At 46.5% G+C, this 25,961-nt stretch overlaps 1 protein-coding gene across 4 annotated transcripts; it reads right to left on the bottom strand.

Moving 5' to 3' along the window:
• Positions 1-11,614: 11,614 nt before the first annotated feature.
• On the bottom strand, positions 11,615-25,695 carry NR2F2 (nuclear receptor subfamily 2 group F member 2). 4 transcript variants are annotated; one of them, XM_083870901.1, is made up of 4 exons: positions 25,357-25,695; positions 24,861-24,922; positions 16,251-16,778; positions 11,615-12,940 (listed from the first exon to the last, which is right to left on the bottom strand). In XM_083870901.1, exons 2-4 carry the CDS (start codon positions 24,901-24,903, stop codon positions 12,666-12,668), a joined length of 846 nt encoding a protein of 281 aa, XP_083727027.1. In that variant the 5' UTR covers positions 24,904-24,922; positions 25,357-25,695; the 3' UTR covers positions 11,615-12,665. The 4 variants fall into 4 exon arrangements, with proteins under 4 accessions (XP_083727027.1, XP_083727026.1, XP_083727025.1 ...); XM_083870900.1 differs by lacking the exon at positions 25,357-25,695 and having other exon boundaries at positions 24,861-25,074; XM_083870899.1 differs by lacking the exons at positions 24,861-24,922; positions 25,357-25,695 and adding an exon at positions 19,643-20,223.
• Positions 25,696-25,961: the final 266 nt, after the last annotated feature.

The following is a 25,961-nucleotide window of genomic DNA, read 5'->3' as shown; positions in this document are numbered from 1 at the left end:
GTACAAAGGGGGAGGGTCAGGCGAGGTGACACATGGGGGAGAAAAGCAGCCGGGGGTGCTGGGAGCCTTTGGGGCGCTGGCACCACAACACATCCCCGTGTCCGTCTGTCTGTCCGGCTGTGTGTCCGTGTGTCCGTGCGCGCTCCCCCGAGCCGCACACAGCGGCTCCAGGCTGCGGGGGCTCCGTCCTGTGTGTGCAGGCTGAGCTATGGAAATGGTAATGAGGGAAAATTAACCCGGCCGTTTGTTACATTGCAGGGAGATCAATGCCTGACCCGGGGCTCAGGGATAGCTCACTGCTGCAGCAAAGATATGAGATAATCGCTCCCAAACACGCTGCTGGCGGCCACAAACACGCACCCATTTCAATAGCAATAATAATAATAATAGTAATAATAATAATATCAACAAGATGAAGGGCTCGGCAGAGCGGGAGAGGAGCAGAGAAGAGCGGAGGGCGCTGAGAGCAGCGGGGCCGGGGCTGTCCCGGACGGGATGGGAACGGGAACAGGGACAGAACCTCGGGAGCCTTGCGGGGATATTGGAGCGGAGACAGGCTGACCTTTGGGGGATTTTTTTTTTTTTTTTTTTTTTTTTTTTTTCGGTGAGACCTCGAAATAAAACATGAGAAGATGAAGGGGTTGGACAAATTCAGCTGGAGGAGAGAGACTGAGCTGCTGTCTATGAAGCAGCCAGCGCAGGCTAATGAGACCTTTGGGGTAGGAAAAGTGTACTTCTTTTTTTTTTTTTTTTTTAGTAAGACATCAGTAAACCCACAAAATTGAAAATAGTGACAGCGCAAAATGAATCATCCTCCTATAAAGGGACCAGGAAATACAAAAACACGAGCGGGGAGGGGGTGTCTATCAGGCGTGGAACATAATAAAAAATATATTTTTTTTAAGGTGGCAGGCTTCTTGCCATGCTTCAGAAGACAATATGGGCAGTGTGATGTGCTCTGACCTGCCTCCTATTGTACAGCTTCGCCATTGGCTTGAGCGAGGGAAAGATCGAGTTTTATCTGAGTAAAGTCCAGCAAACTTTGCTGGATGGCAGCTCTTCCTCTCACTGCTCCTCTGAGCCTCATGCGGGGTCGGTGCAAAAACTACTCTGGATGTCAAATGTCTCATTTAAGGCTTTATCCTCAAGATATTCTGCATATGCTTCTGCCACAGTTTATAATTGTTATTATTGTTATTATTGTTGTTGTTGTTATTGTTATTTACTTTAGTGAGGTTAAAAAATAAATCAGGTTCTTTTTAAGGCAAAGTGAAAGTGTCTGCAGAGAGGATGAAACCTGAGGTCACTGTCCATGAATATCCAGGGGTCGTTCACTAATAACGATCCAGGAGTTAAAGGCAGAAACTTGTTGGCTGAGATTAGACTGTGCAGGAAGGAAAAACCTGCGAGTGGAATCCATTCCCTCTGCAGCGGGGGACGACTTTACCGTCCAGAAAAATAAACCTTGCAAAGAATAGGGACCGGACAATGATGTCCAAGGAAGAAACGAAAAGGCGCTGGGATGGTTTGGGATGCCCCGAGCAGCTCCAGCCGCTGCGGCCCCAAAACCAGAGCCCTGCACAGGGAGGGGACCAGCCCCGCTCCCACCCTCAGCCATCAGAAATGTGCTCTGGAAAAGGCTCTGAGGCAAAAGGGAAAAAAAAAAATTGGGGAAGGGTGGAAAATCGCACTTAAGATGACAAAACAGTTTGTGATCAAGGGAAGAGAGCGGCTGGTGAAGCCGCTTTCAAAATTAGGATTATCTTTAAACCTGGGAATTAAGAGGGGCTGAATGTGGCTGAGCCTGCGGGGCGGGAGTTTGGGGGGAGAGAAGGATAAAGTTTTAACCCCAGTACCTGACAAACAGAAATAATCACGGGAATGGTTAAAGACACACTGGGAAGCATCAAACGGAAAAACAAACAAACAAACAAAAAAACAAAGCGCGAAACTGCCTGGAAAGCTCGAAAGGGCACGAAAAAAGGGGATTGAGTGGGGAGAGGGGTGGAAAAAAAAAAGATTGTGTGATGTCTGGATATTCCGACAGGAATAAATGAAAAATGAGAAATGGGAGAAGCGATTCTGTGCAGCTTCTCTGGTCTGTATAGCAGGGACTTAAAAATTACATCTGGAGCAGAGCTGTCCTTGGCAAGTCGTTCTTGCTCTTTGATACCTCATATATATAAAATATATATATTTATTCATATTAGCAACAAGTATTCAAGGGTCTAAACTAATTGATTCTAAAGTTTCTTGGAATTTGTCCAAAGAGCAATAGAGTTTTAATTGTACATTGCTTAAAACTCCATTTCTCGAACAGTGTGAAACAAGTCATAAAAGTCATAAAGCGTATCACTGTTCTTCCCCTCGCACATAAATACTCGTCCAACACCCTCAATTCTCTCCTGATGCTCCTGAGATGTACAAAAATAATTCTGAAGACATGTAACCACACCATTAGAGAAACCTGGAAATTGGTAATCCATTTTAACTGATTTAGAAGGCACTTCTGATTTGAGGCTTTAGTGGGAAAAGAGAGAAAAAAAATTAAAATTAAGACACCTTCCCAACTATTTCTACTTACCCACGAACAAGGAAGGATTTGAAATCTAATTTTAAACCTGAGCACTAATGTTCCAGTTGGGCTAATGAGGTAGAACTGGGTTACTGTGCAAAGTACTGGGGAGGTGATAAAAAGGCCTGTAAAGTTTATATGCATTTCTGTTTTGCTCATCCCGCCCTTGGAAACACAGCCAGCAGCATCCCCAGCTAATCAGCCAGAACCAACCCCAGCAAGCGAACTTTTTTTTTTTTTTTTTCAATTAACAACATTATATTTTCAGCATTAGAGGCCATGGCTATAAATATCTGACTATTTCTCTTAAAAAAAAAAAAAAATTACGACGGAAGACTGACTGCCCCCTCCCTCCCCCCCCCCCCCCCCTCCCCTCCCATCCCTGCACACCCACACTTTTCGTGGCTAAAATTAGCAGGAAAACTATGCACTGGAGAGAAAGTGCCATGGAGCTAAAAAGGCAGGGAGGCTTCATTAGTCCCCGCGAAAGGCTCAGCTTGGAACCGAGGCCGGAGCTCCAGCCATCAAAAGGAGCCCAAGTGCATCTTTGCAGATCATTTTGGCGCTTCAGAGAGCGATTCAGGCTGGAAATCTGTAAAATCCACGCAAACCTTTCTCCTCTCGCTACTAGGCACCCTTTGACACAGTTGTATTGAAGTTGGGGCTGGAAGGTCCTTGGAGGTCTCCGAGTGTGACAGTACTTAGAATAGCGGGTAGATGGCACAATTTTCTAACATTTAGAGAGAAGAACCCACGCTGGGAGCAATAAGTCCATTTAAAAGCCCTTTATTTAAAAGGAACAAAGATAACTGACAAACAAAGTACAGAGACATCTCAATGAAATTTCTAGAGAAGAATAATAAAATTAAAAAAAAAAAAAAAACTCTCTGCAAAGGAAAACACAAGTTCTCGGGTTTATTTATTGTTGGTTTAAGTACAGCACCGAAATTAAATTAAATTAAAAATGTAGATGCATCTAACCAGCTCCTAGAACTGAGGATGTTTAAATCAGGGATTCAGGATAGTAAGATCCGAGCAGCTCTTTGAAAGGACGGAAATTCAGAAAATAGGGGTAATGTTTCAGAGTGAACACAGCTCTCCCATGCCCGTTGTTTAAAGGGCTCCATCACATCAGCACATGCAATTTTTTATTTTTTTTTTCAAGGCGAATCGCAGAAAGATGTGGTCAAGGGTGTGTGAGTGTGTGTGGGGGGAATAAAACCAGGGAAGAAGGGGGAGGGGGAGAAATCTGAGGTTAGGAGCGACTTTCTAGGAAAGGGAAATAATCTTAAGGGCGCTCTGTGGCTGCATTTCAGTAATTTTTTTTTTTTTTACTGTGCTTGAATCCAACAATGAATGGTGCTTCTTTCTGAGTTCATTCCCTTTATTCGCGTGCAGGCTATTGGGGAGGGTTCAAAGCAAGGGGCTAAGAAAAAGGAGAGAGAAATTTCAGCAGAGGTAGCAGCATCCCTGCGAGGTGCTGGGGCTCCTGAGAGCCGCTCGCCAGCGTTGATGAAGCGACAGGCAGATAATTCAGGGACAATTTCCACCCCCCACCACCACCTTTTTATTATTCATCTTGGACTTCACAACTCGACGGGTTTTGATACCGAATACACGTATGTTCGATATTTTGGGGCTGAAGCAAAAAAAAAAAAAAAAAAAAAAAAAAAATGAAAGTAGGGGAGAGAAGGGAGAGGGTGATGCCGAGAAATCAGACATTGATCCGGCTTTGATCGAGTCTGGGAGCTTCCAGCAGCAATAAGCAGGAAAATACTCCCAAAACACAGACAGACACACGCTCCCAGCTCCACTGATTATGTTAAAAAGGAGGGAAATAAAAGGAGGAGAGATGAAAAAAGAAAAAAAAAAAAAAAAAAGAGAAGAAGAAGGAAAAAAAAAAAAAAAGGCAATAAGCTGTATGTTCCCTGGAATCTGTGGTGCTGTAAAGAAATCAGTTCCCGTATAAATGATTGTATTTGGGTGGGTGCTTTTCCGACTTATTTGTTGAGTAAATCTCTCTCACCGCGCTGAAGGCGAATCCCTGTTGATAAATCCATCATTACCGTTTGGATACAGGGAGACAGCAGCGCCACTAAATTTATCTTACATTTGTAGCGCTTTAATAGACATTTATTAAATGTTTTCAGAGAGAGACATGGGGCGCCTGATTACATCCTAGTTATAGACAGAACATAAAGACACACGTTAACAGCAATTTACAAGAAGGAGGGAGAGGAAAAAAAAAAAAAAGAATAAAGAAAAGAAAACAAAAGAAAAGGCAAAGTTTGGGAGTGAAGCTGCTGGGAACCAGCTCTCCGTATGGCCCTTAAATGCCAGCTTTTTTTTTTTTTTTTCTTTTTTTTTTTTTTTTTTCTCTTGCATTTCTGGGAATATTAATCGTGGCCTATAGATGTGTGTGCATGTCTCCATACAGAGCAGGAGCCACGCACCCGCACCCGCAGATGCGCCTGTGGATCAAACAAGGGCGACGCAGATTTCTGTTCATTCCCCAGCACACAGGAATACAGGAGAGCTTTTACAATAGATTCATCACCCTCTTCCACACTCGCCCTCCACCCCCTTACCCCTCTTACACCCCCCACACCCCTCCCCCGCCAGCTTTTAACTCTAATTTCAATCTTCTTCAACTGGAGAATCTCCAGGGACCTGGGCAAACTTGTGTAAAATAGTTAAACCAAGCGTGTTTCAAAGAGGATCGCTGAGTTCCTCTTCCTGCCTTAATAAACCGAAAGGCCCAGTTCAAAGAAAACACGCTGGAATCAAAATTCCAACTATCTCACGACTCGCACGGATGGAGCAGGCGATGGATGCGGCTCCGTGCGTTGGTGGGGATGTAGTGACAAACATTTCACCCTCCTTTTCGTGTGTGTGTGTGTGTGTGTGTGGAAACCCTTCCTTTTGGGCTTTTTCTCCCTTTCTTAAATATATATTTATATATGTATATTTTAAACCTTTCTATTTTCTTTCAAACCCCTTTCCTTCCACCGTCTCTCAGGTACACGTTTCCAGGCACCTCTCGCTGTTATAAAGTTAAAGCCGCTCCTGCAGAGATCTGATCAAATTCGGGTTCACGGCGCTGCCCAGAGCGCGGAGCCTCAGGACACATATATATATATACATAGAATTATTATTTTTATTATTATTTTTTTTTCTTTTTCGGGCGTCTTGCAAGGATCGCCCCCCGCGTTACCTTCCCATTGCCCGAGTCACTGGCAGGGCAGCATCGCCCGGATAACACACGGAGCTTCTCCTCCTCTATCAGCCCGTGGGTCGCCTTTCAGCGGGGACAGGGACACCACACGCACACACACACACAGAGACACACACAGGGCTGATCCCTGCACCTCCAGGAAAATAAATAAATAAATAAAGAGCCACCAGGCGAAACCTTCCCTCCACCTCTGCCCTTTGGCGAGAACACTTCTTCTATCTAAAACTTTCCGAAAGAAAAATAAATACAAGTGACACGGTGCTGGGGTGGGGGGGAAAAGCTCATTAGTTCGTTGTCCAAGTCTAATAAAAGGACAGAAGTGCAAATTATAGAGTTCAGCTCCAACACACGCTCTGTCAACTAAAATCAACCGAGTGCAGCCTTGATTCAAATAGCTGCGAACTTGGTCCGCAATTCAAAACCACCTTCCCACCTCCGCCCTGCCGCGGGGACATTCGCTGGGAAAAAAAATCTTGTTGCAAGGAAGGTGGTGATAAAGGTTAACATTAGGAAGAGGAGCGCGCAAACTCATTTCCCCAGCGGTGTAATCCCAATAAAAGGAGCGCTGGGAAGGGCTGGGACGGGGCTCTGTGTGTGTGTGTGTGGATCAGGAGAGAGGAGGGGGGAGGAGGAGGGACAGGACTCCTGAAATAACATCTTCTTTCCAGCAAGGTAGAAGAAGAAACGGCCCCTTTGTTTTGATAATTAGCTAAGCCCAAACTAGGAAAGCAGATGTGTTTGCTTAGCTAATCATAAGACAAGTTTCTTTCAAAGAACTTCATTGAGCGATGGCAATTCTGAAGGAAGGAGAAGGATTTCATCTTCCTCTCTCCCTCGCCTCCCACCCCCCCTCTATTTTTATTATTATTTATTATTATATTTTTTTATCCCCCTATGCTTCTGATATGATAGAAACGCTTCCGATTACCTAGATGGGAAGAAAGCAAACCCTCTTCATCATAACACCGGGAGCAGCGCAGCCACCTCGGGCTCTCCCTGCACGTTACCAGCCAGATCTGTTGACATTTTACTTGGGGGGGTGGAGGGGGGATGGGTAGAGAGAAGAGGGAAAAAAAAAAAAAAAAAAAAAAAAAAAAAAAAAAAAAAAAAAAAAAAAAAAGAGAAGTGGGAAAAATAAAGTTTTAATGACATGTATGACATATTAAATTAGGCAGTTTTACAATTGGGTTTGAATGCGATGCTAACTGATTACAACTGTGTTATCAAAAGGGTGATAAGATTTATAACTTCGCCAGCACAAGCCTCTCCTCTTAATGACAATAGATGTTCAATAGCAGAAATCTGGTTTCTATTTCCCAAGAAGAGACGCTGTGTGTCTCCGTTGCCCCTTTATTATGGCAGGATTCAAGATCCTCTCTAAACCAGCTCGGCACTTGGAAATGCACAGGCCAGGGGTACCTTTATGGTCCCTATTAACTGCTGTGTTATTTACACTTTCGCTGGTGCTTCTCACTCAATACCCGTATCACATACGGGGGGATAACACAGCCTCTCTCCTTTGCCTTGCGCTGCCTGTTTGGGGTTTATATTTTGCATTTCTTTGCTTTACAAAAAGGGGTGGGGGGAAAAGGGGAGAAGGGGGAAAGGGAAAAAAAACCCAAAAAAACAACAAACCAACCCCAGAGCTCTGTCCCTTACACCCTTCTCCTCCCCAGCTCCCTAAACCAACACATTAAGCAAACTTTAAAAACTGGGTTCCTATTACAAAGCAGCGCCCAGGACTAACTGCTTTAAAATTACTGCATAATTAGATTTAGTTGAATTTCACCATTAATTAGGCAGCCGCACTGCGGGGAGCCTTTGAAATCTGAGAAAATGGGAAAAATCATCTGAAGCACGTTTTTTAAACCCAACTTCAATAAATCCTGACAAGGCCTGCATTTCTCCGTGTATCTCTTTCCATTCTACAAAGCAAAGCGAAGCGAGCGCGATCCCCAGGACCCACTAAAGTTTTAATTAAAAAAAAAAAAAAAAAAAAAAAAAAAAAAAAAAAAAAAAAAGGGGAGAAAGAAATAAAAATAATAAAAAAAAACAACCCACCAACCCATCTCCATTCCTACATCCCGCTCGTTATCAGCGGCTCTTACGGAGCGCCTCGAAACATCCTATTTTTTCTCCTTGTTATCCCTTTTTATTTATCCCTCTTTCATTATTTTTTTTTTTTTTTATTTTTTTGAAAATTTTTTTTGGTCTGTTTTTGGGGATGATGCGGCTGTCCCTGCGGGCGCGCACGGCCCGCGCTATCCCAGGCGGGCTCGGTGTGACCCCGGCGCTCCGCTCTCCGCGCTCGCACGGGGGAGATGCTTCCACAGGTCATTGACATGCGGATGGGATACGGGGAAAGGGAAGGGAAGGGAAGGGAAGGGAAGGGAAGGGAAGGGAAGGGAAGGGAAGGGAAGGGAAGGGAAGGGAAGGGAAGGGAAGGGAAGGGAAGGGAAGGGAAGGGAAGCGGCCCCGGCCCCGCTCCCGGCCATGGGCCCGGCGCGCTGCGGGCGCTGCGCGGGGCGCGGAGCGGGGCCGCGGGTCCCCCCCCGGGCTGCGCGGGGCCGCCATGTTGTTGGCCGGGCTCCTCCGCCCCGCACTTTTCCCACGCGTATCCCCCGCGGCCGCGCAGCGCCGCGCGCCCCCCGCTCCTCCTCCTCCAAAAAAAAAAAAAACCTCCAAAAATAAATAATTAAAATTAAAAAAAGCCTCCAAAGAAACCTCCCACCGGGCCGGCCCGGCCGCCGGCAGCGCGGCCCCCACGGCAGGCAGAGCTCCGCGCAGGGCGCACGCACGGGCGGACACACGGACGGACAGACGGACACGCCGCCTCCCGCACACACACACACACACACAGACACACTCACACACACACAGACACACAGACACTCACACGCGCGGGGCTGGCACTGGCACCGCCCGCCCGGCGCCTCCTCCGGCCCCAGCCCCCGCTTTTGTCTGAACTTGGGGAGCCGCCTCCTCCCGCGCCCCCTCCGCGCCCGCGGGGCCGCCCCCCCCGGCCCGGCCCGGCCCGCGGAGCCCGGGGAGAGCGGGGCAGGGAGGGGAGAGCCGGGCAGGGCAGAGGAGGAGGAGGAGGAAGGGGAAGGGGGGGTGAAGAAGACCTTTCCCGAGCTGTGGGTCGCACCGCGGGCGGCTCCGCAGCTCTCGCTGTCGTTCCGGGTCGCCTTTGGGTCTTTTTCCCCGCCAGTGCCGGTGGCAGGGCTGGGGAGGTGGGGGGAAGGAACGCAGCGAGCTGAGATCAGATTAAAGCAGAAAATATAATAAAAGGGAGGGTTGGGAAGAGGGGGGGAACCGCAAGGAAAAAAAAAAAAATAAATTAGAGACTTAGAGGGAAAGAGTCGCCATGTTTAACAGCTTTTTTTTTTTTTTCTCCTTTTTTTTAAAAAAAAAAAAAAAAAAAAAAGAAAAAAAGAAAAAAAAAAAAGGATCTCCTCAATTCAACATAGAACAAGCTTCTCGATCCCAACCCTCCTCTTTTGTCCAATTCAATCTTTGGATAGATCTTTTGTTCTAACTCAGCATGAAAAGAAAAACTTTCTTTAAATGCTATAAACTTAAAACTAACTGAAGTCCCTAAACAAATCCTCCTCTGAGCATTCCAAACATATATACACGGGGCTTGTGTGTGTGCGTGCGTGTGTGTGTGTTTTTATTTAACCCTGGTGCATTTTCTGTTTACTATTATTCTCTGTGAACCAAAGCTCGCTGCAAGAAACTTATAAATACAGAGATAGCTTACAGGCTTTAAAACATAAAAAGCAGAGAATGTTTTGGATTTGAAAATCATAAATTATAATTTAATGCCAATAACAATTTACAACAAATGGTTGTTTACAATAAACTAACACAAAACAAACAAGTCAAGATCCTGTGTTCTTAGTAAGCATAAAAACTTCACACACACACACTCACATGGATAGCACTTGCAATAGAAAAAGCTAAATCTAGAGGTCAGCAATTCCCCTGCAATAATAGTATATTTATATATTTATATATATTTATATATTTATAGAAAAGGAGCCATGATTCAGATGTAAAACTCTGCTCAAATTCACAGTCATACGCCCCTCAGCCCCCAGTACAGATGTGTCTAACTGGAACACACTAAAGATCAGGGTTTAATCGACTTTACAGAATGATCTCTCTCCCTCCCTCTCTCTCTTTTTGTGAAACCACAACATGGTGTAGTTACGTGTGGTAAAAAGGGAGAGGGGGAAGCCTCAGACAAGAACAAAATTGCAAGCTTTCACATACAAAGCATCTGCTATAGACCAAGGGGAGGGCGGGCGGGGGGAGAGAGAAAGAAAAGAAAAAAAAAAAATAAATGACACGCACACACACGAAATCAAATATCAACCCTTTGCAAAAAAAAAAAAAAAAAAAAACCCACATCATCTTGCCTTCCTTCAGGTTGGGGTTGGGTTATTTTGTGGGTTTTTTTGTTTTGTTTTGTTTTTGTATTTTTTTTTTTTTCCTTTGCCTGCTCGGGATAGCACTGAATTCCCCAGTGGTGTGTCCGGTCCTGTGCCACCCGCCCAGGCAGGTCCCAGTCCCGGTGGGAGCTGTGCCTGTGCCAGGGCTGCAGGAAAGGGCCCTGTGCCTCCACAGGGGACATCCAGGGACGCCCACGCGTGTCTGTGTGCCAGCAGACACACAGACACACAGCCCATATGTAAAACAGAGAGAGAGATGACCTGTGGTCATGCTTTCACAGTCTAAGGTAAAAAAAAAAAAAAAAAAATAATAAAATAAAATAATAACAATAAAGAGATCCACTTGAGAGTATATATACATTAAAAACTGACTCCTCAGTGCTAGAAGCTAAAGCCACTCCATTTGAAGACCTCTCAATGACAACGATAGATGGCAACTACGGAGTATTATAAAAAATCACACATACTTAAAGAAAACTCATTGCAAACAACTGACCTATATTTACAATACTGCTATTACCTTGCTTGAATGATCTTGTGCGCGTATGTCAGACATTTACAAAAGATTTTTCGCCCCATTCTGATCATAAAATAGATACTGATCTCCAGATTTCTAATACTTTTTCACAACAATACCTTTCCTACGCAGGCACTTAAGTGTGACAAAAATAAGGGCCTTTTTTTTTTTTTTTTTTTTTCCTTCCAGAAAATCCATTTTTAATTAACAGGAGGATTAGATGAATGGGGGTTGATGGTTTACCATTTCAGCATAGTACTTCCTAAAACCAGAGATAAACCACGAACTTAAGTCCTCCACCCCCATCCCGGAATTAAACAGGTAAATACACTACAATACATCTGCTACAAACTTACTGTGACAAGTAAACAAATCAATTGCCTATGGACTTAAATGACTGCAAACTATAGAGAAGTAATGTGGTTTCTGAAAGACATTTATGACAGCCAAACAAGTTTCAGATATCAAATAATATTTTAATTTCTGAATACTTTCAATTTTCCTTGGAATATAACACACAAAGACTCGACCAAACAGTTCAGTTATTATAACTTTTACAGTATACAGAAATGTTGCACTTAAAAAAAAAAAAAAACCTTCAGTTTTTTTAAACACAAAACTGTAAACTCTAAGATACTGAATCAATCACGTTATCTATAAGTGCCAACAGTGTTATTTTGTCATGCTGATTTCAATGGTATTTTTTAAAAAGGGAAAATATCAACAATTATTATAATACAAAGGGCTTGCAAATATACAAACAGATAGAGGAGTTTAATAACAATTCATGATGAACTATGTGGAACCCAATTCAAATTACAAAAGTTCACTTTGCTTGGTTGCTTGGTTTTTTTTTGTATTTTTTTTTTCTCTCCTTTAAAATCAAAACCGCTGTGTGTCTTGGACACAAAATCCTTCTACCTATAATAAATCCCCACAGTTCATTTTCTGTCCGAAATATCAAAAAAACCTAGATTTGGGGGGAGTTGTATGACACGTGTGGTTCATTCGGGTCTACATAATTATAGCTCTCTCAGCTTCAAGCTAAATTTTGGGTCACCACCTTAAGTGCGCTTCCATCATTGCGTTGTTGAGGGTTTTTTTTTTTTTTTTGTCTCTCTCTCTCTTTTCCTTTCTTCCTATGATACTTTCGTGGACTCAGTTTTAATTCTTTCAGAACATATATTTTTTTTTTTAAGGATACACAGTTTATTTTTATTTTTTTTTAAAGAAGCCAAGGTTATATCAAAAAATTATTATAGAACCACAGAATAAACTGGTTTGAAACCAGAAAAATACAAAAAAGAACAGCTATAGGTACATAGACACATAGGACAATTAATAATTTGGAAAAAAAAGACTTACTTTCTTCCATTCTGCTAATTTTCTCCAAATTTCCTTTAAATGCACTTTAAGCGAGATTTTTTAAAAAGTTTACCCCAAAAAGAAGCAAAAAAAAAGAAGAAAAAAGAAAAAAAGAAAAAGCCCACCATCGTTTCTTTTCTTCTTCTTTCTTTTTTTCTTTCCCTCTTTTTTTATTTTTTACAAAAAAAAAAAGATAAGTAGCAAGTTTTTTTTTTCTGAACGACACGGGAGTTTTTAATGCATCCTGTAAAAGTTCATTTGACAGTCTCTTTTTTTTTTTAATTCACAGTCCATTAATTTTTTCCTCTCTTCTCTTAGCAAACTTGTAACATCCTTTTACATCCTTTCTTAGCAGAAGGAAATTTAAGAAACAACCAGAACCCAAATGTCATTTTTTTGCTTTCCTTTCACTCTCATCTCCCTTCTCAATTTTGATTTTTTTTATTTTTTAATTTTTTGTCTTGTTTGTTTTATTTGTTTTTTTGTTTCTCTCTCTCTCTCTCTCTTTTGAATGTTTTATTGAATGGACATGTAAGGCCAGTTAAAACTGCTGCCAGACAGTAACATATCCCTGATTAGGGTTTCTATGGGGGTTTTACCTACCAAACGGACGAAAAACAATTGCTCTATGACAGAAGAGGAGACAGTGCGAAGGGAGGGGAGACGTAGTAATAGCTTCCCGAATCGTGTTGGCTGGTTGGGATACTGGCTCCTAACATACTCTTCCAAAGCACACTGTGACTTCTCCTGTAAACTTTCAACATGGGCTACATCAGAGAGACCACAGGCATCTAGAAGAAAGTGTATTAAAAAAAAAAAAAAAAAAAAAAAAAGAAAGAAAAAGAAAAAAAAAAAAAAAGAAAGCAATCATCAGATTAAAAAGGTTTTCGGTGTTGTTTTGTGCTTTTTTTTTAAAAAAAATTAATTTGATTTTTTTTTCTTTGCTTTTAAATGTCTGGGTTTAAGAGTGGATCGTGCACCATCACCTTGCCCCCCAGAGTTTAAGTGGGTTCTACCAAAAGGGACAATCTCTCTGTGCATGTGTGTGTGTGTCTGTGTGTGTGTTTGTGTTTCTCTCTCTTCTAGAGGGTCTCCTTTAGGACTGAGCACAGCTCCCAGAGTGGAGATGTCTAATGGCACCACAGACCTGAGGGGTTGGCAAGGAGGTGCTGGCCCAGCCTAATTTCACAGATCTGTATTTTTTGGGGGAAAGGCTGGGGGGGCGGGGAGGGCTGGAGTGGAAAGGGGGGAAAGGGAGACACTATTTCTCCACACCCCCCCCCCTCCTTGGAAAATAATTGGGGAGAGCCTAACCCTGCAATGAGAAGGAATACTACTCATAGTGATAGAAATCATCATAATAATAAAAAACTGGCCCAGCCAAAGATAATGGCGCCCCGGATCCAGCAACAGATTCTCCCCCAAAGAAGACAACGCGTTTTTCTTCAGTCTTTGAAACTGATTTAAGTGGCCCTTTAAAACTGATCTTGTCAGTTTAGCCTATTCAGAGGCAGCCATGCAAACTGTGATCTCTCTGTTCATTTGAGCTGTTTCTTTTCCCCCCTCTTTTCTTTTCTCTTTCTTTCTTCCCCCCCCTCCACTCCCCCCTCTTTTTTTTTTTCCTCTTCTTCTTCTTTTTAAACCTAAAGGCCCTTACAAGAAGAAAACTCCCTGATAGGGTCTGGACATTTTTTTCTCTTTTTTTTTTTCTCTTTTTTTTTTTTTTTTTTCCTGATACGCTAAAATACAATAAGTTCCCTTTAAATCAGAGACGTCTGTGCTGAAAGAGCACAGGTTGTGACCTGACCTCCCTGTGGCTTTCCTAGGCACAGGGCTAACACATGCATATTCTGCGAGTCATTAGAACCCAGATTTTTTCCCCCCTCCCTCTTAAAAGAGGCTGCAGCAAACATTATATGCATCTATGTGAGTCTGCTTTACATCAGGGAGGGTTATTGGGGTGCTGCAGAAGCTGCAAGCATCACCCTATATTTTTTTGCATGCGGCTGTCTTCCCCAGAATCAGATAACAAGAAACGTTTATCTAGTTGGGAGGCAATTTACACGCCAGGCCTCCCATTTTGAAAATAGTCATAAATTAAACAGTTACGACAGGATCGGACGATTGTTTTCTCAGAAGGCTACAAAAAAAAAAAAAAAAAAGAAAAAAAAAGAAAAAAAAAAAGGGAAAAAAAAAAAAAGTGATTTGGGAGAAAAGGCAGGATTGGAAATAAACTCCTTGGTGTGGGTGTGAGCTGGGCAGGGGCTGGGGAGGGATGTGAGCGTGTGTGGGATCCTCGCTGAGCGGCTGAGCGAGGGAGAGGGGAAAATGCATCCTAGAAAAATGATAGAAAAATAAAATAAGCACCCCACGGACACCCCTGCCCACTCGGGATCCCTGTCTCCCTGTGGCTAGATGAGCCCTGCTCATTGATCACCTTAGGATTTAGCACGAGTAATTTGGGGTGGGGGGGGGGGAGGGAAAAAAAAAAAAAGGGAGAAGTTTTTTATGTGTAAAGCAATAATATATAAAAGGAAGTTTAGGTCACGACCCAGAACCTGGACAAAGTCCAGAAAATGACTTCGTTCCCCAGACCCCCTTTAACACAACAAGGAACGGATTGTGAGCCCTTCTTTTCCCACATAAACTACATTTTTTTCCTGTTTCCTGATATCAGGCTTTAAAAAACTCTGATGAGTAATTATTTTGCAGGTCCTGCTTCCATTCATATGTTTATCGCGTGGCCACTTTCCCAAGCGTCCAAATGAGTTACAGGCGAAATAGATGTGTTTTTAAATTTAATCCCCAAACTTCGAGGGCTCCAGCACACTGGGTTGCCGGTGCAGCCTCAAAGTTAGTGATCTGAGATAACGTATTGCACAAATTAGCGAGCAGATTTTTTTTTTCTTTCCCCTCAGAAGAAAAAAAAAAAAAAAAAAAAAAAAAAAAAAAGAAAAAAAAAATTTAGCCTCCAGAGTTGATATCAGGATTATTACTCACCCAGGTTAAACTCTAGTGCAAGCTAATTAGATTTCACAACGCACTCAATTATTGCTTTATAACTCATGCACTATTTCTAGGCAGCAAAAGTTGACACATATTTCCCCCCCCAACCCCCCCTCCCCTCTTTGATTATCTAAGAAACACCTCGAGGTCTTTTCCTCGGGAGAGTCATGGTTGTGCCACCCCGGAATTACACTGCAGAGCGGCAGCTTCAGTCTCCTCTTACTTTTCCATACTATCCCTGTCTACTTATGGTAATGATCTTTTCGCACCCGCTACTCGCTTTGGATTCTGCAGTTCCTGCTGGGTACAAATGCAAACTTTTCCCCTTAGCTTAAATGACACAGAACTGCTCACTGCCACATTCTGTTTAAATCAGAGACAGCTCTTTGCAAAGTTGATTTATTTTATTTTATGGGATGGCAGGGAACATATTTTAAACTCAGATTTGCGCATTTAACTTTTTTTTTTTTAAATTCAATTTTTAATCCTGCAGGGCTTTTTTCCCTTCCTGGCTGCCCATAAAATGATCCTCTTTTTAAAGTGATTTCACTGATAAGACGACTTGTATTTAACAACATCAAACAGATTTTGCTGCTGTTTGGATGCGTGTCATTAAATGCAACAACCCAGAGCTATACTGTTAAATAAAATATTATTTTCAATGGGAAGAGCTCAGTCTCTCGTGGCGAATGGGTGCCTCTTCCCGGGCCCCTTCTTTCCCAGTCCCCAGCATTATTCAGCTAAGGTTGGGGTGTATACTGGGGCTGTCTGGGGTTTTTTTTCTTAAAAAAAATAATAATCGTGTGTGTGTGTGTTTTATTTTAATTTAATTTTTTTTTTTTTTCTGATTCACACTCCCTGGAAGATGGGATGCTCAGATCCGAGGCCCTGAAGGGGAGAGTGCACAGGGCACCGCTTCCTAAAAGGAAAACAGACCACGCTGGTTCTTGGGGGGCCAGGGAGAGGGGATGGGGCTGCAGGCAGTAACACTTTGCAAGAGCAAACACTTTCTCAAGGGGGGCCCGGGGAAGGAGAAAAAAATAAAAAATAAAAATAAAATAATAAAAAAAAAAGGAGCAAAGAAATTCCGCCTACCTGAGGTGAAGAGGACTATGGCCTTTAAACAGCTATATTCTGCAGAGTCGACATGCAATGCTTTCAGTTTTTCTACTTGCTCTTGGAAGATTCGTATGTGGTCCATAAAGGCGACCACTCGGTCAGCAGACATTGGCGAAGCGTGGAGGCCAGCAGCTGCCAGGAGCGGAGCTACGTGGAGGGGCATGGAGCACTGGGCAGCGTTGAGGACAAACAACTCGCTCCAGGTCAGCCTCAGGAGGGCCACCTGGTCTGTGATCTGGAGGTCTGGGAAGAAGGGGATATTCCTGGCCCACTCCACCGCGCTGAAGAGCATCCTAGCTGCCAGTTCACAAATGTTCTCGATGCCCATGATGTTGTTGGGTTGCATGCACTGACTGCCAAAGCGGGAGGTGGGGTAGGGCTCTGCTCTCAGAAGAAGGGAGATATATCCGGATAGGTAGGAATGGCAGTTGAGAGGGTCCCCATTTGTCAAGGCGAACTGACCATGAGTTGGCTGTGTGGGTGGCATTCTGCCCCTCTGGACCGCTGCAGTAAATAGAGAAGAAACTACAGCTATTAATATCTGAATTGCGACCATCGGTTCAAATACAGCCTTGCTTTGTGTGCTTGTGCGTGCCTGTGTGACCCCGGCCCCGGCCAGCTTCAGGGGGAACATGCATTTTCCCAGGCAGAGTTCAGCCCCGGCCCCGCTCTAAGGCTCCGCACTTCTCGGGTCAAGTCAAAGCAACAATAAAAGCTGAGGGACGCTGAGGGCTCGGCCAGGGCTGCTGCGGGAGCCCAGCTCCTTCACTTCCCAAAACACACCACAGTCCAGTTATCCCCCCCTCCCCTCCACCGCCACCCCCTCCTTCAAGAGATGCAGGATACGTCTTTGTGTATTTTTTTTTCTCTCCGTTACACCTAAAACAGCTCATTGATTTGAGGCTGGGGGAGCGGGATGGGGAGGGAGGAGGGGAGAAGGAAGAAACACTTCAGTTCGAAATCCCCGGCTCTGGTCCCACACGCGTTTCTCGCCCACTGAATACATTGTTGCTGCTGGTATTATACGTCCCCCCTTCTCGTAAAAAATACCAAAGGAGGCGAAATCACCCCACAACATCCCCGGCAGGTCCCCTGGTGAGGCCGAGGGCATTATCCAAAGGCACCTTCCCCCGCTGCCCATGGAAAGTGGGCCTTTCATTTTGTTAATAAATTTACACGGTGACAGCGAGAGAAAAAGGAGAGAGAAAAAGGGCTCAGAGGCAGAGAGACGACAAGAAGGGAGAACGCCTAAAAATGTGCTTGATTTATATTTGTTATCGCCTGTATTCCAAGGTTAGTTACTCTTGCAGAAACACAAAGAGAGGAGCCCGGCGAGTCCCAAGCCCCCTCACCCTTAACCTACATAGCAGCGTCCAGACACAGAGCACGCACTGGAAAACTGCAGGCTCACATTTCCCGTCTAATTTTATATCACAAAGACTCCACTTGCAGAGATCCGAGCACCCCACACTTACTTCAGGACTGCTCCTTACACCCCCCACCAACCCCATCCCTTCCATACCCCCTCCTGCCTCTCCCGGAGGAACAAGAAAATAAGAGGAAGAAGAGAAAAAGTGAGGTAATAACAAGCAGGAAAGGCAGGCACACGGCAGTGTGTACATACACACAACACACGCGTGGAGATGTGTGTGTGTGTGTGTATATATATATTTTTAAAGGAGGAAAAAAAATCCGGCTGGGAATCCACAGTGGAGTGCTGTAGAGCCTCGGTAGGGTGAGTCCCATTGTAATAGTAATTTGAACCGCCTGTGTAAAATTGCAATCTAAGGCAGGGTGCTGGAGGATATAAATATATATATATGTGTGTGTGTGTGTGTGTTGTGTGCATCTCGGGAGGCTCGGGGTGTGTGTACACACACGCACACACACACGCACACACACACACAGGGCTGCTCGGGGGACAGGGGCTAAGGCTGAGCATGCAGGAGGAAACACGAAGGAAAAGTAACCACACGTCAGAATCATCATCTCGCTCCTAAGCAGCGTGAAACTAAAAATCCACTTTCAATAAACCTCCATCAGCAAAATCAAAACAAACACAAATCAATTACGAGTGCAGGAGAAAGCATGCGAGAGCCCCTGCCTCCCTGCCCACCCTCCCCAACACCGCTTTCTTTCATTACGAGAAACTTTCTGGCTGCTTTATTCCAGGGGGGTGGGTTGGGGGGGGAGGAAAGGTTCTGGTTTGGGTTTGGGGTTTGGAGAGGAAGGTTAAAAACACTAAGAGTAATTATATATATTATTAAAAAAATAATTAAAAAAAAAAAACCAAAAAACCAAACAAACCCCAAAAAACGCAGCGAGTGAAAAAAAAGATTTGCAAAACAAATGAAATCCCAATACCTTCCCGTCTCATGCCAACTTTGAGGCATTTTTTGAGGCGGCAGTACTGACACTGATTGCGGTGGTGCTGGTCAATGGGACAGTTCCTGTTGGCACGACAAGTGTAGCTGAGATTCCTCCTTACACTCCGCTTGAAGAAACTCTTGCAACCCTCGCAGGTAAACTGGCCATAATGTTTGCCACTAGACTTGTCCCCACAAACCACACATTCAATGTGCTGCTGCTGCTGCTGCTTGTCTCCTTGGTTCTGCTGGCTCGGCGGGTTGGTCTGGGCTGGAGTACTGGGAGGGCCCCCGGGCCCCGGGGTCTGTGGGGTGTGCGGGGCCCCGGCCGGGGGTCCCTGCACCGGCGGGGCTTGCGAAGGCTGCGTTCCCTGAGCTCCGGGCACATCGTCCTGGGGGTCTCGCCACGCACCGACTACCATTGCCATATCTATTGGACACCGTTGCCAAACTTCCTGTTCCCCCTTTATTTTCAAAGTTTGTTTGCTTTGCTTTTTCAGATCAGCTTTGCAGCAGTCTTTTTATTTTTTTTTTTTTTTTGTCCTCCCCTCTCTCTCTCTCTCTCTTTTCCCCCTCTCTCTCTTTTGTTGTTTTGCCTTTTTTTTTTTTTTTTTTTTTTTTTTTTTCAAGAGGGTCGGGGTGGGGGGGATCTCCCGGTACCGGCGAAGGTGCAGAAACACGGGGCGATGGAGGTGTGTGTGCGGGGGGGCGAGGTGCCAGTCGATTGTCTGGGCTCCAGGAGAGCAAAGTAAAGGGGTGGTGGGGGTGGGGGAGAGAGGGGGAGAGAGAGAGAGAGAGAGAGGAGAAAAAAAAAAAAAATCTCTTCAAAGATCTCCCTCTCTCTCTCTTAGAGCTGATCTGCAGCAGAGTAGTTGAAGGAGGAGAGGCGGGTGTCTGGGGGCCAGGTCCAGGGAAGCTCGCAGTCAGCCATTCAGGAAAGCCATCAAAATAAGAATGAATAAAAGGTTAAAGATTACACACACAGCGGAAAAAAACACGCACAGCGGAGGAGACTCTTCTCGGCGCGGAGAGCGGTCGGTCTCGCCGTAGTTTTTGGAAGTCCAGCTTGCAGCAGCAACATCAACTGCGATCGCTTTGTTTTTGTGGGCTTTTTTTTTTTTCCTCCTCCTCCTCTTTCCTCCTCTCTCTCTGCTCTGTCTCTCCTCCCTCCTTCGCTCGCTTTAATTCTTCCTCTCCGCCGCTCCGCCCGGCCGCTGCGCTCTTGCTCTCACTCGCTCCCTCTTTTGGGCTCGGGGGTGTGGGGGGGCTGTTGGCTCTTTTTTTTTTTTTTTTTTTTTTTTCTCCTTTCCTCCTCCTCCTCCTCGCTTTCTCTCTCTCTCTCTTTTTTTTTTTTTTTTTTTTTTTTTGTTTTATAAAAAAATTCTTATGAGATCGTTACGATTACGATTAGTACGAATTATTATTATGATTGTTTATTTTGTTGTTGTTCCTCCTCCTCCTCCTCCTCCTCCTCCTCTCGGGCGCCGCCGCCGCCGCTCTCTCAGCTCAGCTCAGCTCAGCTCAGCTCAGCTCAGCTCAGCTCCTGTGCTCCGCTCCGCTCTGCTCTGCCCCAGCTCCGCCGGTTCGCCGCTCCCGCCGCGCCGCGTCCTCCCCGCCGCCGCTCCCGCTCCCGCCGCCGCCGCCGCCGCCGCTCGGGTGCTGCTGCCGCCGCTGCCGCCGCTCCCGCCGCCGCCGCCGCTCCCGCTCCCGCCGCTGCCGCCGCCGCCGCCGCGCTGCCTTATGCTGCTTCTGCCGCCTCGCAAGTGGGCTCTCGCCTCCGCGCCGCCGGTGCTCACGGCGCGGGCAGGGGGAGGGGGGCCGCGGGGCGGGGGGGAGGGAAGGAGTCAACTCGCCAGCGCAGCAGCGCCCAGCCAGCCAGGATGATAAAAGAGGGGAGCGGGAGGAGGAGGAGGAGGAGGAGGAGGAGGAGGAGGAGAGGAGGAGGAGGAGGAGGAGGAGGAGGGAGAGAGAGAGAGAGAGAGAGAGAGGGAAGGATCATAACCCAGCGCGCAGCATCGCTCCTCAGCCGGGGAGAGAGGGAGGGAGGAGGGGAAAAAAAATCACCACGGGGAGAGCGCGCCAGCGCTCCCCCCCGCGCCCCCCCGCCCCAAAATAAAAAGAAGCAGGGGCTCCCCCCCGCTCCCCTCCCCTCGCGGCGACGGGGAGGGGCGGCGCGGGGCGGGGCGGGCGGGCGGTGCGGGCGGCGTGTGGGCCGAGGAGCGGCGAGCGCGCTCCCCGCCGGCCGCTCGCCCCGCTGGCGGGAGAGTGAACTTTGACACGGCTGCTGCAACTCAGCGCGCGTCGCCATGGCGACCGCGCGCCTTATAAGGCAACCGGGCCGGCGCCTGACTGGCCGGGCGCGCGCGCCCCGCCCCCCGGCCCTCATTGGCCCGCGCCGCCCTTGCGCGGCCCGCCATGGCCGCCGCCGCCGCCCGCGCGGTCCTAGCGCCGCCCGCCGCCCTCCGCGCCCGCCGGCCCCGCGCCCTCCCGCCCCGCCGGGGCCAGGGGTTAAGGCGAGCCCGGAGCGCGGAGCCGCCGCCGCCTCACCTGGGGCTGCCCGCCGGGGCACGGCCTCGGGGCTCGCAGGGGGCGGCGGGTGCGAAGCGGGAAGCAGGCGTTAAAGCGAGGTAAAAACTCCACGGAATAAAGTAAAGCCGAGCTCCGGCACTGCCGCCGCCGCCGCCGCCGCGGGGAAGGGGCGGCCGCAGTTCCGCCGAAAGCGCTCGGGGAGCGCCGTGCGGGATGGAGGGGAGGCTCTCACGGCGGAGCCCTCCAGCCCCGCTCCGGGCACCTGCACCCCGTGTCCCGCCGGCCGCCCCTTGTCCCGCCGAGCCCGGCCGGGCTGTGCTGAGCCGCGCCGAGCCGAGCCGAGCCGAGCTGAGCGTGTGCCCGGAGCTCCGGGAGCGGCCGCTCGCTCATCCCGGCCCCGGCGGGGCGCGGGGGCTCCGCCCGGCCGCTCCTGGTTCCCGCAGCGAGGGGAGCGCGGCCCCGCTCCCGGCACAGCCCGAGCCCGGCACAGCCCCAGCCCGGCACAGCCCGAGCCCCGCACGCCGCTCCCGAGAGCGGGACACCCGCGCCTTTCCCTCGGCACCGCCGCGCCGGGCTCGGCTCAGCCCCTTTAACTTTATTTCGGGGTTTGGCCGGTTCGGGGTTCGGTGACCGCCCGTCCCCCGGCGCTGTAACGCGCCCCCCGCGCTGCACAAGCCGCAGGTAACAGAGCTGAGCACGAAGATGTTTTTATTTCCCGCTGAACGGAGCTACCGCCCGGCGCAGCGGGGACTCCAGCCCGTCTCCCGCTGAAAATGACCAAAAGACGCTCGAACAAGCAAAAGGACGGAGTGATAAAATAGAAAACATGTTAACACGGAGAGATAAACGCCCGGGCGGAGCGTTCCTGCTCTGCGAGCACAGCCGGCCGGGAGCGCTCCCAGCCCGGCCCCAGCGCGGCCGCGGGGACACGGACCCGGCCCCCGCTCCGGGAGGGATTCATTGTCCCCTTCACCTCCTCACACACACTTTTTTCACGTTGCCACATGCCCACACGCTTGTGCCGCACAAACGGTACGTGTGGCTAAAGCCGCAGGTGCGGGGATGGCTGGAAAGTTGTAAAAAAGCACCTCGAGTTGAGGGTGTCCTGCCTGGAAAGCTGGTGATGCTCAGACCCCACGGGCGAGGAGGGTTTTTTGTGACAAAGCTGCAGCGTTTCCCCCATTGATCCTCACGGAGTAAAGAAAAAAAATAATAACCTTTACCCGAAATAGTGACCAGGAGAGACTGGGATGGCAGAAAGTGGGAAAGGAATCTTTTCCTGGTTAAAATGTGGGGACCTGCTTTATGGTTCCCAAACAAGCCAGGGATGAGGAGGTCACCTCTCGGGGAGGGTTAGGAGAAGGTGGGGGTTCAAAATACAGAATAGTCACAGATTTGTCGCTGAGGTTGAATTTCCTGAGGAAAAAAAAATAATAATAAAAGCCAAAAAAACCCAAAGCACAACCCAACAACCAACCTTTCCTGTCTCGAATCTGACCAAGTAAACAGGATTAATTCGCCATATGAAAAAAACACACACGCCGTCCTAACACAAACGCAGAAATCAGAGGAGAAAGCGGGTTTAGCAGGACGCACAATATTAATAGTTTGAAGGTATGATCGTAAAAATGAAAAACCCATTGATAGACGCTTAAAAGCCGCCGTATACGCTGATTGCTCAAGCATTAATGAAGAATGCCCCAGATTAACTATTTGCTCTTCGAGGGATGCGGCGATATAACTATCTATTAGCACCATTAGCTGCTTTGCTATTTATTTGAAAACACCCCTGCGAGTGGGTTGAGACAGAAGAGATGAATGTAAAAATGAACTGCAGCTAATTTCGCTAAATAATCCTGGAAACCTGAGCGCCTCGCAAGGAAAAAGGAGATTCTCCACTGTCCTTCTCCGAGGCTAATGACAATAGAAATGCTCTGCTTTAAAAGTGAGAACCGTGTTGGTTTTTTTTTTCCAAATAAACAAACGCATCCCTCCTGCCATTTTTACTGCAGATGTAAATTTATTTTAATGAGAGGGAGTGGAAGGATTTATTTTGCTAAAATAGAGTTGAGGATAGAGCCGGTGTAAATCTTTAGGTTGCAAAAAAGAGAGGGAGGAAGGAGGGGGAAGCTGCTTTCCTGGCAGAAAGCTGCCTAACAGTCCTCTAATTCTTTCTAGATTAAATCGCAATATGAATACAGCATCGAACAAATACCGAGTTTCGCTCTGAACTCAGTGGAAAGCAGTTACGTCTAACAGAATTCAATGAATTCCTCTTCTCCCTCAATGTAGTATGTGTGTGTTTTTCTCTTCCACCACACTGAAGTTCCATGAATAGGGAAAGTGGCTCCTATTGTGTGCCTCTGAACTTCCAAGTCAATGCAATTTTTAACCACTGGCTTGTGGTACTTTGAAAATCACCAGGGGCTGTCAGAGTTGGGTCCTCTGAAAAATTTACAGTGCTAAATCAGAGCATATGCTGTGAGAGAGGGAAAAAAAAATTGCTTAAGATTGGAGCAAGTACAGTATCTGGCTGCCCCCTAGTGTAAGTCTCTTATCTGCCTAAAATTCAACTTTAAAAGAAAAGGATCTCTTAAAGGGAAACGACTTTTGGCTCACGTATGCATACGAGAATGAAACTTCTGTACATTTTAATCTGATTAATTCCTAAGGATTTAAAATTAATTGGCTTGGGCACTCCTAGACCGGACTATAAGATTTCTGCATCAGGTTTTCTGCGAGAGCTGTGCCGAATAGGTATTTTTAAGGGATAGTGGTAAGGGATTGGGGGGGGGGGGGGGGGGGGGGGAGATCCTGTTTTGTGATTTTTTTTTTTTTTTTAAACGAGGATCTGTGCCTCGCTTGCTGTTGTCAGAGCAAAACACTTCTGCTGCTTAAAGTCAGATCTACTCTTTTTGCAATAACACTTAAAAAAAAAAAAAAAAAAAAAAAAAAAAAAAGGATAAATAATTGCCTTAAAGCCTCAGCCGAACTGCCAACCACACCTTCGGATGGTGAGTATATTCCAGCTTCTTTCCATTGTACTTGCTTAACCAGGGAAGGGAGCGGAGGGGGAGAGGGGATCTCGGCGCTTTACCTTCACCACCGACCTTTTTATTATTATTATTACTATTATTATTATTATTATTTCCTCCCCCCCCCCCATCCAAATAAACGCTGCCAGCTGCCCACGGCGGCGCGATCCCGGGGCAGTTTAATACCCATCAGTTAAAGTTAAAGAGGCTCATCCTGCCCTCCCTCCCACCCTCCGGAGCGGCTCTGTCCGCTCTGCCCCCCGAGCAGCCCCGGCTCCGGGCAGGGCCGGCAGCTCCAGGGCTCTGCTGCTCCTGGAAAAAAAAAATGACTCCGAGGCGCTTTGCCTCGGACCTGGAAAGCGGCTCCGCTCCTTGGGTTTGTTCGCTTGTTTGTTTGTTTGCTGCTTTGCTTTATTTAGCTAAAGGACGTGCTAACTGATGGTGCTGCAATTACACATAGTTGGGTCTGCCCCCCTCCCCTCTTCCCCTCCTTAGAGCAACCCACGTAACCTTAGAAACGATCGTTTACGACGCACGTTAGCTAACATTTGCTTTTTTGGATTTTTTGTTTTCCTTAAAAGAGAAACACAAGAATCACAACACATTGCCCGAAAAAAGTGTCAAAGAAGAAGAAAAAAAACTAGAAGTAAACATACCAAAACCATATTTGCCTTGTTCAAGGTCCCAAATCGCTTGCATCTTCCTTTTTCTACCTCTCCTTTAGTTTGGCAGGTGAAACAAACAAATAATAATAATAAAAAATAAAAAATAATAAAAAAATCAGACCGCTGTTTGCCCCCCAGAAAGATGTGCGTTGGGTAATTAAAGAGAAGTCTCCTTCTTGGTGTTTATCTAAGCGATTGTGCAAACTGATTAAAAAAAAAAAAAAAAAAAAAAGAGAGAGAGAGCGTAAAAAAAAAAAAAAAAAAAAAAAAGTAAAGTTACAGCCTTCAGGGGGGAAAAAAAAGGAAGCAAGGTGAAGGGAATAGATTTCCCACAACCTAAAGGGAAGTGCTTTCGATGTATTATTAGCGATCAGCCTTGGGAGAGAGAGGAAAAAAAAAAAACAACACCCTGAACACACTCTAACTTTACACAGACAAGATTTCAGGGGGGGCTTTGTACACAGCTGCTTAGGAATGTGCGCCTTGCCTTTAAGAAAAAATCCCCAAGCCCAAGGTAGGAGATGTCTTTGAGTGATCCTTGTCTCATTTCATTCCTTAGAAGGAAGAGCGTCTCGCTACACCTTGTTTGGAGCTGGAAAGGCGAGACTTAAAAAAAAAAAAAAAAATAGAAAAAAAAAAGAAAAAAAAAAAAAAGAGGGGAAAATATTCACAACCCACCTCTCCAATTGGGGAGAAAAAAAGAAAAAAAAAAAAAAAAAAAGAAAAAAAAAAAGAGGGAAATCTCCTAAGTTAATGACTGTGGGGGCAGGATGGATGCGACTGATTTCAGCCCCCCCTCCCCCCCTTTCCCACCTCCCCCCTCCCCGGCAGAAAAAAAAAAAAAAAAAAAAAAAGACAACCCAAAAAATGAAAAGGAGAAAAAAAAAAAAAAAAAGCCAACCGCAAACAACTACAGGCTGGACTATCAACACATGCACCGAAGGGGAAAAAATATATAGTGTCCTGTGTAGGGTCGGCAGGGAACGCAAGCACACGCTAAAGCAAGTTGGGAAAGAATCCGAGCTAATCAGCAATCTCTTTCTCTCTCTCTCCTTCTCTCCCTCTCCCCCCCTCTCTCTCTCTCACTGCCCC

This window comes from Zosterops lateralis (assembly GCF_965231275.1).
Source record: "Zosterops lateralis genome assembly, chromosome: 13".
NCBI classification, from domain to species: Eukaryota; Metazoa; Chordata; class Aves; order Passeriformes; family Zosteropidae; genus Zosterops; species Zosterops lateralis.
The sequence above is the reverse complement of the archived record's forward strand: the minus strand, read 5'-3'. Positions and strand labels throughout refer to the sequence as shown.

What these genes read in the sequence shown, in the direction of transcription:
- NR2F2 (XM_083870898.1), bottom strand. Translation starts at nt 19,068, where the DNA reads ATGGCAATGGTAGTCGGTGCGTGGCGAGACCCCCAGGACGATGTGCCC. An exon ending in AGTTGGCATGAGACGGGAAG is followed by an intron (nt 16,779 to 18,638) that starts GTATTGGGATTT and finishes TATTTACTGCAG; the next exon opens with CGGTCCAGAGGGGCAGAATG. An exon ending in CATAGTCCTCTTCACCTCAG is followed by an intron (nt 12,941 to 16,250) that starts GTAGGCGGAATT and finishes ACTTTCTTCTAG; the next exon opens with ATGCCTGTGGTCTCTCTGAT.